The sequence below is a fragment of the Salvia miltiorrhiza genome, chromosome 1 (genome assembly GCF_028751815.1).
Source record: "Salvia miltiorrhiza cultivar Shanhuang (shh) chromosome 1, IMPLAD_Smil_shh, whole genome shotgun sequence".
Classification (NCBI taxonomy): domain Eukaryota; kingdom Viridiplantae; phylum Streptophyta; class Magnoliopsida; order Lamiales; family Lamiaceae; genus Salvia; species Salvia miltiorrhiza.
The window spans coordinates 4,667,888-4,684,430 of record NC_080387.1 but is presented as its reverse complement, the minus strand read 5'-3'; the positions used below and the strand labels follow the sequence as shown (position 1 = coordinate 4,684,430).

Below are 16,543 nucleotides of genomic sequence, written 5' to 3'. Positions count from 1 at the left end.
GCTATTTTCAAATTCATGTCAACCAAGAGGATCAAGAGAAGACTACCTTCACCTGCTCGTTTGGAACATATGCTTGCAAGAGGATGCCGTTTGGATTGTGCAATGCACCCGGCAGTTTCCAAAGATGCATGATGAGCATTTTTTCTGATTTGATCGAGAAGAGCATCAAAATTTTTATGGATGATTTCACAGTTGATGGAGCATCGTTTGAGGGCTGTCTTGACAACTTGGAGAAGGTTTTGACACATTGTGTGGAGAAGAATCTGATCTTGAACTTCAAAAAGTGCCATTTTATGGTCAAGGAGGGCATCGTTTTGGGCCATATTGTTTCAGAAAGAGGGATTCAAGTAGACAAGGCAAAGGTGGACTTGATGGCAAAGTTGCCGTACCCTACAAATGTGAAGGAGATTCGAGGTTTTCTTGGTCACGCTGGATTCTACAGACGATTCATCAAGGATTTTGCAAAGATCGCGCAACCATTGACACATCTGCTGCAGAATGATGTCCCGTTCGCCCTAACAGACGATTGTAAGCAGGCGTTCGACTTGTTGAAAACCAAGTTGACCACGGCTCCTATTATGCAACCACCTGATTGGAGCCTTCCATTCGAGCTTATGTGCAACGCTAGTGACCATGTTGTGGGTGCGGTTCTTGGACAAAAGTTGGGGAAGGAGAGCCACGTAATTTATTATGCTTCAAAGGCATTGAATCCTGCTCAATGCAATTATGCAACAATAGAAAAAGAGATGTTGGCGATTATTTTTGCCTTTGAAAAGTTCCGTTCGTATCTTTTGGGGGCGAAAATAATTGTCTACACGAACCATGCCGCATTGAAGTTTCTACTATCAAAAAAGGAGTCAAAACCACGTTTGATTAGGTGGATTCTTTTGTTGCAAGAGTTTGATTGGGAGATCCGGGACAAGAATGGAGCAGAGAATCATGTGGCTGATCATTTAAGTCGTTTAGTCCAGAAAGATGAAGATGAGATTCCTATCAACGAAGCTTTCCCAGAAGAACATCTTTATGCTATCCAGACCTGTTCGGCTGTCTGTTTGCCCAAACAGAGCCTTTTATCCAAGCCAAGCAGCACATTCAGTCGTCGTTAAAGGTGATCCCGAACCTTGGTTTGCCGATATCGTCAATTATTTAACATCTGGACAATTTCCACCTCTGTTCAAAAAAGCACAGCGGATGAAACTAAGGAGTGAGTGTAAGTATTATTTCTGGGATGAGCCGTACTTGTGGAAAGTTGGAGCGGATCAAGTTATACGCTGATGCATTCCCGAGGCAGAACAAAAGAAAATTCTCTTGCACTGCCATTCTCTCTCTTGTGGTGGACACTTTGGCCCAAAGAGGACAGCTCAGAAAGTGCTCGATTCAGGATTCTTCTGGCCCACGTTGAATAGAAGTGCTTATTTATTTTGCAAAAGCTGTGAGAGATGTCAACTGACCGGAAGTATTTCCAAACGAGATGAGATGCCCCAAGTTCTGCTGATTTTCTGTGAAGTATTTGATGTGTGGGGGATGGATTTTATGGGGCCGTTTCCGAGTTCATTCGGAAATCTCTACATCTTGCTTGCCGTTGACTATGTCTCAAAGTGGGTAGAAGCAAAAGCCACCAGAACGAATGACTCCAAGGTGGTCGCTGCATTTTTGAAATCTCATATCTTCACAAGGTATGGAGTGCCGCGAGCAGTGATAAGCGATCAAGGGACTCATTTTTGCAACCGCACAATTGAAGCTTTGATGCGGAAGTATGGAGTTCAACATAGATTGGCTACTCCCTATCATCCTCAAACAAACGGGCAAGCCGAAGTTTCTAATCGGGAGATAAAGAAAATATTGGAGAAGATGGTGAATCCATCAAGAAAGGATTGGAGTTCAAGGCTAGACGACGCATTGTGGGCGTATCGAACGGCCTATAAAACTCCTATTGGCATGTCACCGTACCGATTGATTTTTGGGAAGATGTGTCACTTGCATGTTGGATTAGAGCACATAGCGTATTGGGCGATCAAAAAGGTGAACATGCAATCGCCTAAGTGTGAGGAGGAGAGGAGATTTCAACTTCAAGAGTTAGAGGAGCTTCGTCTTGAAGCTTATGACGCAGCGACGTGGTATAAGGATCGCACCAAGATGTGGCACGACAAGAACTTGCGAGGAAAGACATTTATAGTCGGCCAAAGAGTGCTTTTGTTCCAATTAAAGCTGCGGTTGATGCCCGGGAAATTGAAGACGAAGTGGATTGGCCCCTTCGTCATACAGTATGTTTGCCCAAACGGGGCATTTGAGATTCGCAGTTTGGATACGGCAAAGATGTTTACTGTCAATGGACATCGATTGAAGTCGTATTATGATACATCATCTGTGGCAGACGTGGAAGAAATTCCGCTCCTGCCTCTGAAACATTCTTAATCACAGTTGGGAGTCGAGCCGATGACGTTAAATAATGGCGCTTATTGGGAGGCAACCCGTCTTTCTTTCCCTTTAATTTTCCCGTTTTGCTTTTCTCTTCCTTTATTTTTGTTTCGTTAAGTTTTTCTTTCAGTTTCTTAGTTTCCCTTCCTTAGTTTTATTTTTTTGTTATGTTTCAGTTAAAAAAAAAAGATCGATGGAAATGTGGCAGCCCTACAGGAGAGCATTGCGAACTTGAGCGCCACCATTCGACAGGAGATGAGGCGGCAGCGCACACGGTGATTTCCTTCCTTTTCTTGTTTTGTTTCGCTTGTTTTTTGTGTTGTCTTTGTATTTTTCGTTTAGTTGAGTGTCTTGTTGCTCATTTGCTTATGCTTTAATTTGAGAACACAATCAATATCACGAATGGATAAGAAATCTAGCTCATCGATGCCTCCGAAAGAATAAGAATGATAGAATTCTCAAATCCTCAATAATTAAGCACAAAAATCACCAATAAACACAACTTATAGCAAAATCAACCTTGACATTCCAAACAATTGAATCTCACAAGGTATGTGTATCACTCAACTCTCAATTTGATGGAATATATAGGACGTGTATGCTCTCATCGAATTCAATGCAATGCAGATCTCTTACCATAGGCTTGCCAATCGTCTACAATCTCCATCGCTAAAAGTGTGTCAGGACTAAGGTCAGAAAGGTCTTTTTCTTTGGGTTATAATGTAGGGACATTGGTTAAGGTAGAGAAATATAGGCTAAGTGACTCAAATAAATTAAGAACACCAACCTTATAACTTGACAAAGCAAGTATGGAATAAATTCCATCTTCCACCCAACTATATCACCATAATCAACACAACTCAAGGGATTTAATCATCACAAAACAGAACTAAGCACTCTTTTATGCTCTCCATTTATTTCCAACAAGCAAAAAGTCGATTTTCTAACAAATATCTCAAAGTACACTCGACTTCACACTTTTTTTTTCTTTTTTCTTTTTTTTTCTTCCTCGACAATTTTTTTTTTCTTTTCTTTTCACAACTTTTCTAGAGCTCATAAGAGTAAATAGTATCATAATATCATCCCTTCTTTTTCATGAACCACTATGATATTCACCACACAAAGATCCCCATATACTTCATCACCCCCTATCATCCGGCTAAAGAATAAAAGCTAAATAGGCTCAAAGAGGGTAACAAAGGATAATTTTTTTTTTCAAGGATAGTGTTTGGGAAAAATTGTGGCTAACAAAAGATGGCCTAAAATCATCTCATAATCCTAGGCACAATAGCAACCTCGACACAGAAACCATGGCAAGTTCTAGAAGATCACCACATGCATGACCAAACTCACAACAATGAATAAACTGTGTATACTAAACAATTATGGCTCAAAATCTCACGGTTTATTCAACGTCCAAAAGTCAAGGTTAAAATCACTCTAGAATTATGCAAATTAGTTCCAATTATGCTTAAATTATCAAAGAAAATCAAACTCCAAATTTTTTTTTTCACAGAAATCATCATTGGCATCTCACCAGAAATCTAATGGAGCAATAATCATCTCAAAAACAAAACAAAACACACACCACCAACCAAGCAATAAAGCCAACAAAAAGATAAAAGTGATACACATATCTACTCTCACCCCCCCTCCCCCAAACTTATTACAGAACATAAGTTCGAAAATAAGTTTGGAGGGATGATGATATGTGTGTCACTACTCACAGAAACACATGCTCCAAGGTGGTAGTATGGACAAGGCGCGAGTTCCCGCATCTTCCAAGCTCAACACTGCACTAAACTCTCAAACAAAACAAAGAAAACAAAGGAACAAAAAGAAACAAAAAGAACGAAAAACAAAACAAAGAAGAAAAATAGTTGGGTTACCTCCCAACAAGTGCTTAATTTAACGTCTAGAGCTCGACGATACCTCATGTTCTCAATGAACATCAAACACAGCGGGCGTGACAGAACGCTTAACACGAACAGAGGTAGAAGACCCATGCGCATCAGCTGCGTGAAAGACGACGCTTCCATTGGGCACATCTATCATAGCCCTCCCCGTAGCTAAGAATGATCGACCAAGAATCAACGGCGGATTTGCATCTTCAGGAATATCGAGAACCAAGAAATCCGTAGGGAAGACGAGCTTGTCAACCTTCACAAAGATGTCGTCAAGCTTTCCTCTCGGCTTCACTCTTGATCTATCCGCCATCTGAATCTCCATTGAGGTCGGCTTGAGATCTCCAATTCCCAACCGCTTGAAAACAGAGATGGGCATCACATTGACACTAGCCCCTAAATCGCAAAGAGCCTTGGGAAAGAGCTCTCCTCCAATCTCGCACTCAATGGTGAAGCTACCCGGATCTTTCTTCTTCGAAAGTAGCTTCATTGGCAGCTCAGTGCCCACAACTGTCGCCTGCGAGATTTTCCTATCCTCATGACCCATCTTCTTGGTGTGAATGGCTGCCTTTTTTTCTTTATCATTGGCAGAGGAACGGATATTGGCAGAGAAATGGTTGATTTCTCTTCTCTGGCTGTTGAGTTCTGAACTTTGCTTCGCTGCTCTGCTATCTTGAGGCTCTGCACGCCGGTCTGATTCTTCAAGTAGCCTCTCTAGCTCATCCACTATGCGTCTATGCTCTGTCTCCTCGGGATTTACAACTTTTCTCTCATTCTTGCAATGGGAGATCTCCATCTTGATTTCCTTGGCATCCTTGCCGTTCCTCCGCTCTGGCCGATCCCGCTGCTCTGCTGATCCCGCTGCTCTGCAGAGGAATGGTGATTCCTCTGCTCTGTACGATCTCGCTGCTCTGGCCCGCTTCTCACTTGAATTGCGTTACACTTTTTGCTCGGCTTCTCAGCACATTGCTCTTCAAGCACCTTCCTTTTCATCAGCCTACGGGGAAGTGGACCCTTTGGAATGTATTCCCTAAGTGGAACAAGAGTCTTGTGTGGTTCCTCAATCAGAGATTCATGCTCCTTGCTCGTCTCCTCACAGTTTGCCAGGAAAAATTCAATCGCTTCCTTATCTTCAGGAGACACAGTGTCATCGAAAATCGCATTGCATTTGCCCTTTGGATTGACAGTAGTGTTGCTCGGGAATTGGCTCGACTTGTGCTGCGCGGCTGCTTGGTTGGCAATCTGACCAATTTGAGTCTCCAACATCTGCACTTGCTTGGACAGTGCTGAGAAATTATTTTCAATATGACCCACTTGAGACTCCAAATTGGTCATTCTTGTATTAACAGTTGTCTTCATACTAGACATCTCTGTTAACATCTGCTGCATCATATCCAACATTTGAAATTGAATTTGCTCAATAGTTGCCATCGTATGCAGTGCCTGAAAAAACGAGAAATAGAAAAATAAAAATAAAAAGAAACAGTAAACGCCTGAAGTACTACCTAGTCCTATCGGAAATATTAAAGCAACTTCTAATCAGTCCCCGGCAACGGCGCCAAAAACTTGATCACTAATTTCTTAGCAACAAATACCGCAACTAACACGGTGCAATTATAGCAAATAATCAGTAACCGAGTATCGTATCCACAGGGACTGACACAACGAAATAACTCTAGCTATCTCCTAAACAGACTATAACAGTAGACAGGCAACAAAAAGTAGGAAGGTTTGATTAGCACTAAATTGAGATAACAACAAATAAAATAAGGTAAAAACTCAAATAATAAAATACTCTGACCCTAGGGATGTACTTTTACTAATTAATTATATGCATTTAATCTATTGATTCAATTACCAATTTAATCCAACCCTGATGAGAGATCACAAAACTATTCACAAGCTTCTGTAACGAACACCTATGAAAGTAGATTAATTTACCCCCCTTCACATTCAAGACTCCAAGGAATAAATTAACTCCCAAGCGTACACAAAGAATAGCTCCCTATAGTTTCACCTATCTCATTCAAGTGTCAAGGCTACTACTATAACATGCATTCCTGAATCGGCTGAACAATTATCGCATTCAAGACTCAAACTGAACAGCTAAACATGTAAATTATTGGCCAAATAATTCACAAGAAAACAGGCACCAGGAATCATGAATCACAAGTTGGAAGGCAAATTGATATCAATAAATCATACACACATAATTAATCAGCTATGTACAAACCCTAGGTTCAGATGAAAGAACTCGCTGGACATCATAAAATAAAATAAAAGCATAAATAAAATAAAGCAATTGAAATAAATAAAATAGATAAAACCCGGAAGAAATTCTGGATGAACAGCTTGAATCTTGAATCTTGCAGGAAAAGAAATCTAATCTATGAAAGCATTAAAATCCTAAGTCTAAAACTGAAAAATATGAAAAGAGGTAAAGAGATGTGAAAAGATGTGTCTAATAGGTCAGGGAAAGGACCTATATATAGGCACAGAAGATAAATACAGTGTAGAGCTTGAAAATACTGATAAAATCCGAAAATCCCGCAAAATCCCGAAAATTCGGAAATTCCCGTCGGGCACTATTCACTGCTTGTGCGCGACTTTCTTGTTTCGGCCATATCTTCCTCGTCCGAACTCGGATTTGCAAAACGTTTGCGCCTACGAACTCGTATCGAGACGAACTACAACTTTCATTAAGATCAACAGTCCAAATTCGAACTCCATATTTCTGTAAAATTCATCAAAGTACAAGAAAGTAACATATTTCACAAGATAAAACAATTTAAGCACAAAACAATCATCCAACACTCAATTCCTTATAAAAAAGACATTATATGAACACTAAAAACCATGTAAAAATGAGTGTTATCAAAGTACATTTGAGCAATCAATTGTTTATGCAACTTGATCTCATCGATGATCTCTTGCGCTACCCCATCGGACGAAGACGACGAAGTATCATCGAACCATTCGACCATGTTCTGGAATAAGAGAATATAAAAATTTAGTAGAAAAAGACAGAAAGATTGAAGGAAACAATTTTTTGGACATGTGAATGAATGAAGGAGGGAGAGGTATTTATAAAAAAGAAAAAGAAAAAAAAACAAAAAGCAAAATGTTGAAAAAATGACAAGAAAGCCGTTGGAACAAAAAAAAAACAGAAAAATTCAGCTACATAGCTGTTATTTTCAAATTTAGCATTTAATTTTTTTTATTCATATGTGCGCCACACACATTGACTTACAAAGCCATCAGGTCTTACCTAAAAAATCGAGTAGGCCTCGAGTCAGCTGAAGCCATAATGACTTACTCGATCTGTGGGTGACTTACTCCAGTAAGGGCTTGTTTGATATTGGCTAATACACTGTATTAGCTAATTTAGTACAGATCAGTCTAGTGTTTGGTATTATTTAGTAATAATGCGGATGATCCGATTTAATCTCACAATCCAGTATTATTAATCCAGATTTCTTAGAATTAATAATATCACCTCCCTCCTAGGATTAACTTAAACCAGGATATTCTGTATTTAGCCATGATAACAAACAACAATTCAGTATTAATAATCTATCATTATTCACATTAAATATCTTAATTACAAATTATCCTATATCATCTTTGACTGAAAACCAAACGAGTCAAGAAGTGTTGTTGCTCTTAATCATGTGTGGAGTGAGTACTGAAAACCAAACGAGTCAAGAAGTGTGGTTGCTCTTAATCATGTGTGGAGTGAGTATAATAAAATCACGTAGGCAACCCAGAAAAATCACAAGCCCGAGACAGAAAACAAAAAATACAGTAAGATGGCAGAGGCTCTCTTCTCTCTTCCTCCTCCCTCTCTCTATCTGCGTACAATAATTACGTGTCCAACAAGATAGTCAGCCTTTCTCTCAGAAATCCCCATTTCCCCATGCTCCCTCCTTTCTCTCTCTCCAATAATGCTTCTCTCTCATCTCCCCTCTGCAGCTGACCCGCCGCGCTTCAGCCACGACATCGACAGCTCCTGCTCCACTCCTTTCGTCAGTGCTGCCTCCAGCCCCGCACATGCTCCGCCCTCCGGCTACTTTTACAGCGCTCCGGCGAGCCCCATGCATTTCCTTCTCTCTGTAGACAAAATTAAATCCTCGCCGCCGAATTACGATGAGCCTGTATTCCTCACGTCGGATTCCGGCTCCTTCGAGTTCGAGTTTTCGTCTAGGTTTTCTCCCACCGGTTTGGGCAACGGCTCGATGACCTCGGCGGACGAGCTCTTCTTCAACGGTCAGATCCGCCCGATGAAGCAGTCGTCGCATCTGCAGAGGCCGCGAGGCAGTTGTGCTGCGCCGTTTTTGGATCTGTACGGTGGCGAATCAGCAAGCGCGAGGGGCAGAGATCTGATGGCGCGCGGAGGAGGCGCCAAATACTCGCACCGCAAAGCTAGATCCATGTCGCCGCTACGCACTGCGGACGACTACGAGTGGCGAGGCGGCTTTAACGCCGGCGGCGGCGCCGGAAGCCGCGATAGTGAGGCAAAGGAGATCGTTGAGTCGGCCGAGACGACGCCGTCCTGCTCAGCGTCTTCGTCGCGGTCGTCGTCGTCGGGGAGGAACTCGAAGAAGTGGATATTCCTCAAGGATCTACTGCACCGGAGCAAGAGCGAAGGGAGAGCGAGCAACAAGGAGAGGTTCTGGTCGGCGATCTCGTTCTCCCAGGCGAAGGAGAGAAAGAAGGCGACCTCGTCGCCGGTGCTGTCGCCGTCTTCGTCACGCGACGAGAAGAAAGGCGGGGTTGAGACGAAAAAGAGAGGACCGAAATCTCCGGCGACCGGAAAGCCTGCAAACGGCGTGTGGAGAAGGCGAGTGCCGCCGCCGTCGGCGCACGAGCTGCATTACACCGCGAACAGAGCGCAAGCTGAGGAGATGAAGAAGAAGACGTTTCTGCCGTACAGGCAAGGCCTGCTTGGGTGCCTAGCGTTTAGCTCCAAGAGCTATGGCGCATTCAGTGGATTCACCAGAAATCTGAATCCAATTTCGTCCAGGTGAAATCGAACTTTGAACGAATAATTATTTTCAAATAGTTTGAATTATGGAAATCTAATGTATAGTTATGTGGGATATTTTAATTTCTTTTTCTAAGAAAAACATTGCTTCAATACGTGGGAGATGCCGATAATCACTTTTATTTGTGATTTTGTTCCAATTTATTCCCATGGATGTATTGGAAATCGCTTCTGTTAATCTGAGCACAACTTGAAGTTGAGATTTATTCCATATGTGGATGGTAGCGTACAATTTCATACTCGCTCCATCCTTCATGATCCTTTAAGTGGGTGCATTTATTGCTATTTTGTTAAGTCCCACAAAATTGTATAGTACTCCCTCCGTCCTATTATTGAATACACACTTTCTTTATTGGGTTGTCCTAATAATAAAGACACACTTCTATTTTTGGAAAAAATTAGAGGAGTATTACATTTAATTAATCCTACCCTAATTACACTATAAAAGTTGAAACCGTAAACTATTCTAACCTATTCTCTCCCAAACCAGCCACCCCATTTCTGGAACACACCCAAATCCGCCGCCTATCTCCTCCTCCTCCTCAGCGCAGTCCCCGCCAGCGAGGCACAGCCACCGTAGAACACCCCTCGCCCCTTCGTCAACTACCATTTCTGGGGGCTAGGTTTTGCAGGGCGTCTGTGAAGAGAGGTGAAGGGAAGAGGATGACGCGTTCTTCCTCTGGAATCGCCGCCGACCTCCATCTGGAATCGTCGGCGCCCTTCACCTCGTCCCTCTATCGTGTTCTTCTTTTGGAATCGCTACTGCCCTCTTCTTCAACCCTAGATCTCCGGTCCGGTTGAAAACCCCTGGCCCCAATTTCCAACCTCAGATCTCCACTGCCGCAGCCGCCGCCTTCCTCTCCAATCCTAGATCTCCATCGCCGCAACCGCCATCTCCGGAGGCGCCGCCTAAAAACCCTAGCCCCAATTTTTAGAAATCGTCCCAAAAATCGTCCTAACTCCAGATCTCCACCACCATCTCCTGATTAGCGGCGGTGGCCGGCGATGATTCTGCCAAGAAATGGAGCGTTGATTTTGGGTTCATTGCTTTTTTTTTTAATTCAATTTCATTGTGCTGCCTTTTTTAATTTTCCTGTAATACACTATGAATTGGAATTTTCAAATCTGAATTGAAATGCACTTGGAATTTTTGGTTTGATTGTGCAATTTGATTGTGTGAGTTCACGGTTATGGTGATAATTTTGGTTGGCGGCGGTGGTGGTCGGCGGTGGTTTGTATTGGTACACTGCTGCTACCTTTTTGGAAAGAAAACAGTAACTTAAGAAAAATTACAAACAAAAAATTCGAAAAAAATATTGAGAATAATTAAATTAATTAAAAAATTTGAAATTCTGAATTTTTAAAATTAAAAAATCAATTTGCAATGTAAAATAAAAATAAATAAATTCAATAAACAAAAGTTAATCACCTACACTAATAGTGGTGGGCCACAATACTTTAACAACTAATTTACCTCTCCTTAATCTCCGTGCCCAAAAGACCTGTGTCTTTATTAATGGGACGGAGGGAGTATTTTCATTTTTAAATCACTGTGTTTTTTCCTTTTACTTTCTTAATTTATTCAGAATTTTTTTACACATAAGACTATCCACAGTCGTGACATTCACCTAATCCAACCTTACTCTAATTTTTAATAAGATATTCATTTCTTTCTTATCCACATACACAAATCACAATCTAACATAATTTTTACTCCAAATGATGAGACCAATCCAACCTATATATATTTTTTTCACTTTATTTTTAAATTATCTTAATATCTAAAATAAAATATAAATAAAAATTAAATATTTATTTATTATATTTAAAAAATAAAATAAATATTTTTTAAAATATTGTAATTATATTATAATTAAATATTGTCATGTACTCCCTCCGTCCCAATAATGAAGACACACTTCATTTGGGCACGGAGGTTAAGGTGAGATAGTTTAAGGAATAAATTGTTGTGGTCCACATTATTAGTGTATTTGATTAGGCATTTTATTTACTTTTATTTTAAATTTATTTTGGAAATATAAAATTTTAAATTAGTAAAATTCGAATTTTTTAATTATTTTAACTCTCAACTCTCTCTCCGACCACCGCCGACCCCGCCGACTACCACCGCCGATTCCCTCTGCTATGCCGCCGAAAATTGAACCCAGAAAATCAAACTTAGAAATCGCAAATTATCCAAAAATCTTAGCACAAAAACTTATTCAAAATTAGCATCAAAATTGCAAATTTGTGACTGCAAAATAAAAATTGGCAAAGAACAAACAATTCTCATTCCAAAACAAAAATTGGTAGATGGTGAACCGAGGGATGAAACAAAAATTGGCAGTAACAAATATTGACACAAAACTATTCTCATTCCAAAACGAAAATCGAAAGTTCTGCAATTGGTGGCTGAATGTTGAAGGGGAACTTGGGGATCTAGGTTTTTGGGAGAAGGAGAAATGATTGGGGGTTATGCGATGGCTGCTGCCATCCGAGAGAGAGAGAGAGAGAGAGAGAGAGAGAGAGAGAGAAAGGATGGAGGTGTGCAGTGGTGGTTCGGTGGCACAGGGTGGTGGCATTAATGGACGAAATCGATGCTGCAGAGTTTCGGGACGAGCGGCATTGATAGTCGAAATCGACGCCACAGAGTTCCGTCAAGATCAACCTTCTTCCTCCGACGAAATCGACATCTCTGTCATCTCTCTTCGCCGGAGAGGGGAGAAACCGGCGGCGCTGTTCGCCTGAAAGGGGAGAACATTCAACTGAGAGATGGGGCTGAAATGAGGGAGGCGCATGGTTTGTTTCCTTCGATTAGGGTTTTTATTAGGTATTTATATGATAATTAAGGTTAAGTTAATTAGAATTTGTTAAGCCCTAATTATTTCCATATTTAGAAATGTGCCTTTATTATTGGGACATCCCATTAAGGAAAGTGTGTCTTTATTATTGGGACAGAGGGAGTATTATAATTGATATTTAACTCAATCACAAAGGAAGATTACAAGAATAAAACACACGACTGAAATTAAATATATCAAAGTACAATACGTGAAATTTAAAAATACAATTAGAAAATATAAATTACATATTTAATTGTTAGTGCTAAATTTTTTCCATATGTGCTCAATCAAATCACCTTGAAGAGTCTTATGATCTTCTCTATTGCGAAGTTGATCTCTATTAGTCATATAAGTAGACAAGTTCGCAATACGTTCAGTAGAATAGCGAAAATGTTCGTCATCTTCTGTTTGTACTCTTGTAGGTATATCCATAAAAAATTTTGTTGGATCATACTCCCTCCGTCCACGAATCATCTTCCTATTTGGTGTTCGGCACGGGTTTTAAGAAAGCTGAAAAATGTGGTGTAAAGGTGGTGTAAAAGACTAAAATGGTAGTGATAATGTATTGTGATTACTTTTAGTAATCTTTCACTAACTATTTGGCATTTTTTAAAGCTTTGACTTAAATTATTTTTGTTTTTTTTGTTAAGCTATTTCGTGATTTTTTTAATGTTTAATTAAATTTATTCTTAGGCTTTTTAATTTATCTTTTAAATTTACAGAACAGTGCAAAATCTGCTGCGAATTTAATTAGACACTTGGTCTAATATCCATGAATTTAATGCTGGCAAACATAAATTGATGTCATATGCATGCACAAAATTAAATGTCAACAGATAAAGAGATTGCAAAAAAGAGAAAAAACTGACTTCATTGAAAATGAATTAAAGGTGATTTACAAAGCTAAAGTGGCGCCACTTTGTATACTAACACCCTCCAAAATTTTTGGAGGGAATTTTAAACCACACTTACCTACTTACTTAGTCAATAAATACATGGAGTAGTAGTTGAACTCATTCAATGTTCTCAACAACACAAAACGGCAGAATTTAGGGGACGCAATAAACTAATTGAAGACAAAAGGAATCAAATAGCACAGTGGCTATTGCAACATAGTTCGAACGGCAAATTGAAGTACGAGGCTAAGTAAGAGGCTGCCAGCATCTTCAACACAAGTGACAGGACGATCTATACGATCTGGAAGGAGGCAGCGGCGCAGCAAGCAACAAGCATTCCTATCAAATTAAAGAACATGAAAAAAGGGTCAACTCACAAAGACAAATTCAAACTCGATGCAGAAAAGGTAAAAAGTCTTAGTGTTCTACAAAGATCATCCATTAGAGTGGTGGCATGTTCATTAGGTGTTAGTAAGTCGCTTCTTCATACTTGCGTGAAAAGGAATGAACTTAGAGCACATACCAATTCAATCAAGCCTTTCTTAACTACTCAAAACAAAAAAGCAAGGTTGCAATGGAGCCTATCACAGCTAAGTGATGTGAGTGAGATGGGAATGAGAAAATTTCAAACAATGTATAACACTATACATATAGACGAGAAGTGGTTTTACCTAACAAAGACTAAGGATAGGTATTACCTTATGCCGGATGAGAATGAACCATATAGAACTTGCAAATCTAAGAGATTTATTCTGAAAATCATGTTTGTGTCTTCCATTGCACGCCCAATCATAGATGAACAGGGGAATGTTCTCTTTAATGGAAAATTGGGCATTTTTCCATTCACAAATGAAGAGGCAGCCAAAAGAAACTCAAAGAATAGATCCAAAGGCACTATGGAAGTAAAACCAATACCAAACATCACAAAAAACATCATGATGGAATGCATGAATGCTAAGGTATGTGTTTACTATGGTATGCTATCAGAATTTAATAACTCCATTCATCATTTAGCTTTTTTACTTTTCTCCACAGATGTTACCTGCTTTTAAGGCTAAGTGGCCTACATTTTCAAGCAAAGACATTTTCATACAATAGGACAATGCGAAGCCACACATCAAACCTGATGACCCGGAGTTTCTAGCAGTTGCAAACTTAGATGGTTTCAATTTCCAACTAGTTTGCCAACCTGCGAACTCGCCGGACACCAATGTCAATGATCTTGGTTTCTTTAGAGCAATTCAAACATTGAAGGACCAGAAACCAGCTAAGGATGTCAATGAATTACTCAAAAATGTTAATGAAGCATACTTAGGGCCTGTTTGATATGGGTTTATAGGTAGGATAAATTAAATTAATACAGGTTAGTGTGATGTTTGATATCATGTTCTATTAATGTGGTCAACTCCTACTTAATCCCACTTCTACATGCTATTTTGTGGGAATAACCCATACTAATAATCCGCCCCCGCCCTCGGATAACTTTAATACTGCGAAGTTGGATAAAAATTCTGCTACCCTTCCTCACGCATATCGATGCAAATGCCCAAGTAATGGTGGACACACATGATATTTTTAAAATTATATGAGGATAGTTTTGGTATTAGATAATATAATCCAACATAATCCTATGGATATCAAACACAATATAGGATTAAGTAGTCATGATATCAAACACCCATGAAATAATATAAATCCACACTAATCCACACTAATTTCTCAAGATAATTTTAATCCTAATCAATCCTAAACTGCAAATCAAATGGCCCCTTAGAGTATCCACCACAGAAAATCAACCATGTCTTCCTCACTCTACAGGGATGTTACCATGAGATACTCAAAGCTAAAGGGGATAACAACTACACAATCCCTCATATGAACAAAGAAAGATTGGAAAGGGCAGGGACTCTACCAGAAACTCTACAAGTTGATGAAGTACTAGTATAGGAGTGTGTAGAGTACCTAGAGGGTCTACAAGATAATGGCAGTTATGAAGAGGCAGCACATCAAACCATGGAGGAAGCAGAGATGCAAGAAATCATGGAGGGGTTCATGCATGTGCAAATCAGTTAGAGTAGTGTAGGAATTCCATTTTGGGTTGGCTTTACAAAACCAAACATCATTCCATGGCTTCATTTTGTATGTTTGGAATGTAAACTTTTTAAGTGTAAGACATTTTGTATGTTTACATCATAAGAAACCTCCAAACTAAGTCATAAACTTAGTGATGGCTCTCTTAAGAGGTAAACAATTCCCCTCAGATTATACATCATCATTGGGGCTGACTAAGACCAACTTATAGTATCAGTAGTAATCAATTAAAATGTGAAATGCAGGCATCACCAAAAACAAGTATTCAGAGAACATATTCAGCGCATATATTCAGACACAACTAGCAAACAACAAACACCATAGGCATCACCAGCCAACCAATAGACCCCATAGGCATCATCAGCCACCAACAAAACAAAAGAGACGATAGATTCAGTTAAGATATCACCTTAATCGAGAAAATCTAGCATGCAAGGAAAATAGATGGCTAGGGTTTTAAGGTAGCGGCGGTGCGGACAGGGATCTGAAGGCGGCGGCGGTGCGCGGGGCAGCGGCTGTACGTCAGAGACGAGGCCACCGGCAGCAAGTCATGCTTGGTACTCAGTATCATCGCCGATGGACTCCGAAATACCTACGTATTTCGTGTATTTCTCAGCTTCAAACTGAGCAAAATTGTAAAACATGGCTTCTTTCACAGATCCGGGTGCCGGCGCCGTTAGAGGTGGAGTAGGGGTCGGCGGCGACCACGGGTCAACAGATCCAGTGTTCGGAGTGAAATCTACAATAGATTCAGTCTCCTCAACCATGGATTCCATCTCCACCACGAATGAATCAGTCTCCGGCACAAATGATTCAGTCTCCGGCATGACCTCTTCAAGAGAAGCCACATGCTTATTCACTACATCTTCCATGGAGGGATAGACGAAAAAGGTATCGACTTCCTCTGATTCAACAACCCTCTCAATTGAATACGTAGAAGGAGACGTCGGAAGAGAAGCCATAGAACATCAACCGGTGGGAGGAAGAAGAAGATCGGAGAAGAGGAAGTAAAGGGAAAGTGGCGCTACTCAAGAAGTTAGGGTTTGCGCCGAATTGGTTCCAATTCCCATTTTAGGGAATAAAATAGGGAAGCAACCCTGTTTTAGGTGGGCTAAAAATGGTAAAATAAATTAAAGAGGTTGACAGCTGTTAACCAATTTAATTAGATGAGCCTAATTAAGTGAGATTAATTAGTGAGTAGTGTGGTGGGCCCAATTGGTAAAAGGTTGTAATTTAAAAATAAAGGAAGGGTATATATGTCCAAAAAGCAGAGTAGGAAGTTATTTGGTGGACAAAATTTTAGAGGCAAACAGGAAGATGATTCGTGGACGGAGGGAGTAATAATTT

General features: G+C 40.2%; 2 protein-coding genes across 2 annotated transcripts; both read left to right on the top strand.

The window, feature by feature from the left end:
* The first annotated feature begins 8,016 nt into the window (after positions 1-8,016).
* On the top strand, positions 8,017-9,572 carry LOC131015608 (uncharacterized). The gene has a single exon (XM_057944052.1). It carries the CDS (start codon positions 8,267-8,269, stop codon positions 9,347-9,349), a length of 1,083 nt encoding a protein of 360 aa, XP_057800035.1. The 5' UTR covers positions 8,017-8,266; the 3' UTR covers positions 9,350-9,572.
* A 4,165-nt stretch (positions 9,573-13,737) lies between these two features.
* Positions 13,738-14,431, top strand: LOC131006537 (uncharacterized). Its single transcript, XM_057933713.1, has 2 exons — positions 13,738-14,064; positions 14,204-14,431. The coding sequence occupies exons 1-2, from the start codon at positions 13,738-13,740 to the stop codon at positions 14,429-14,431; spliced, it is 555 nt and encodes a 184-aa protein (XP_057789696.1).
* The last annotated feature ends 2,112 nt before the right edge of the window (positions 14,432-16,543 follow it).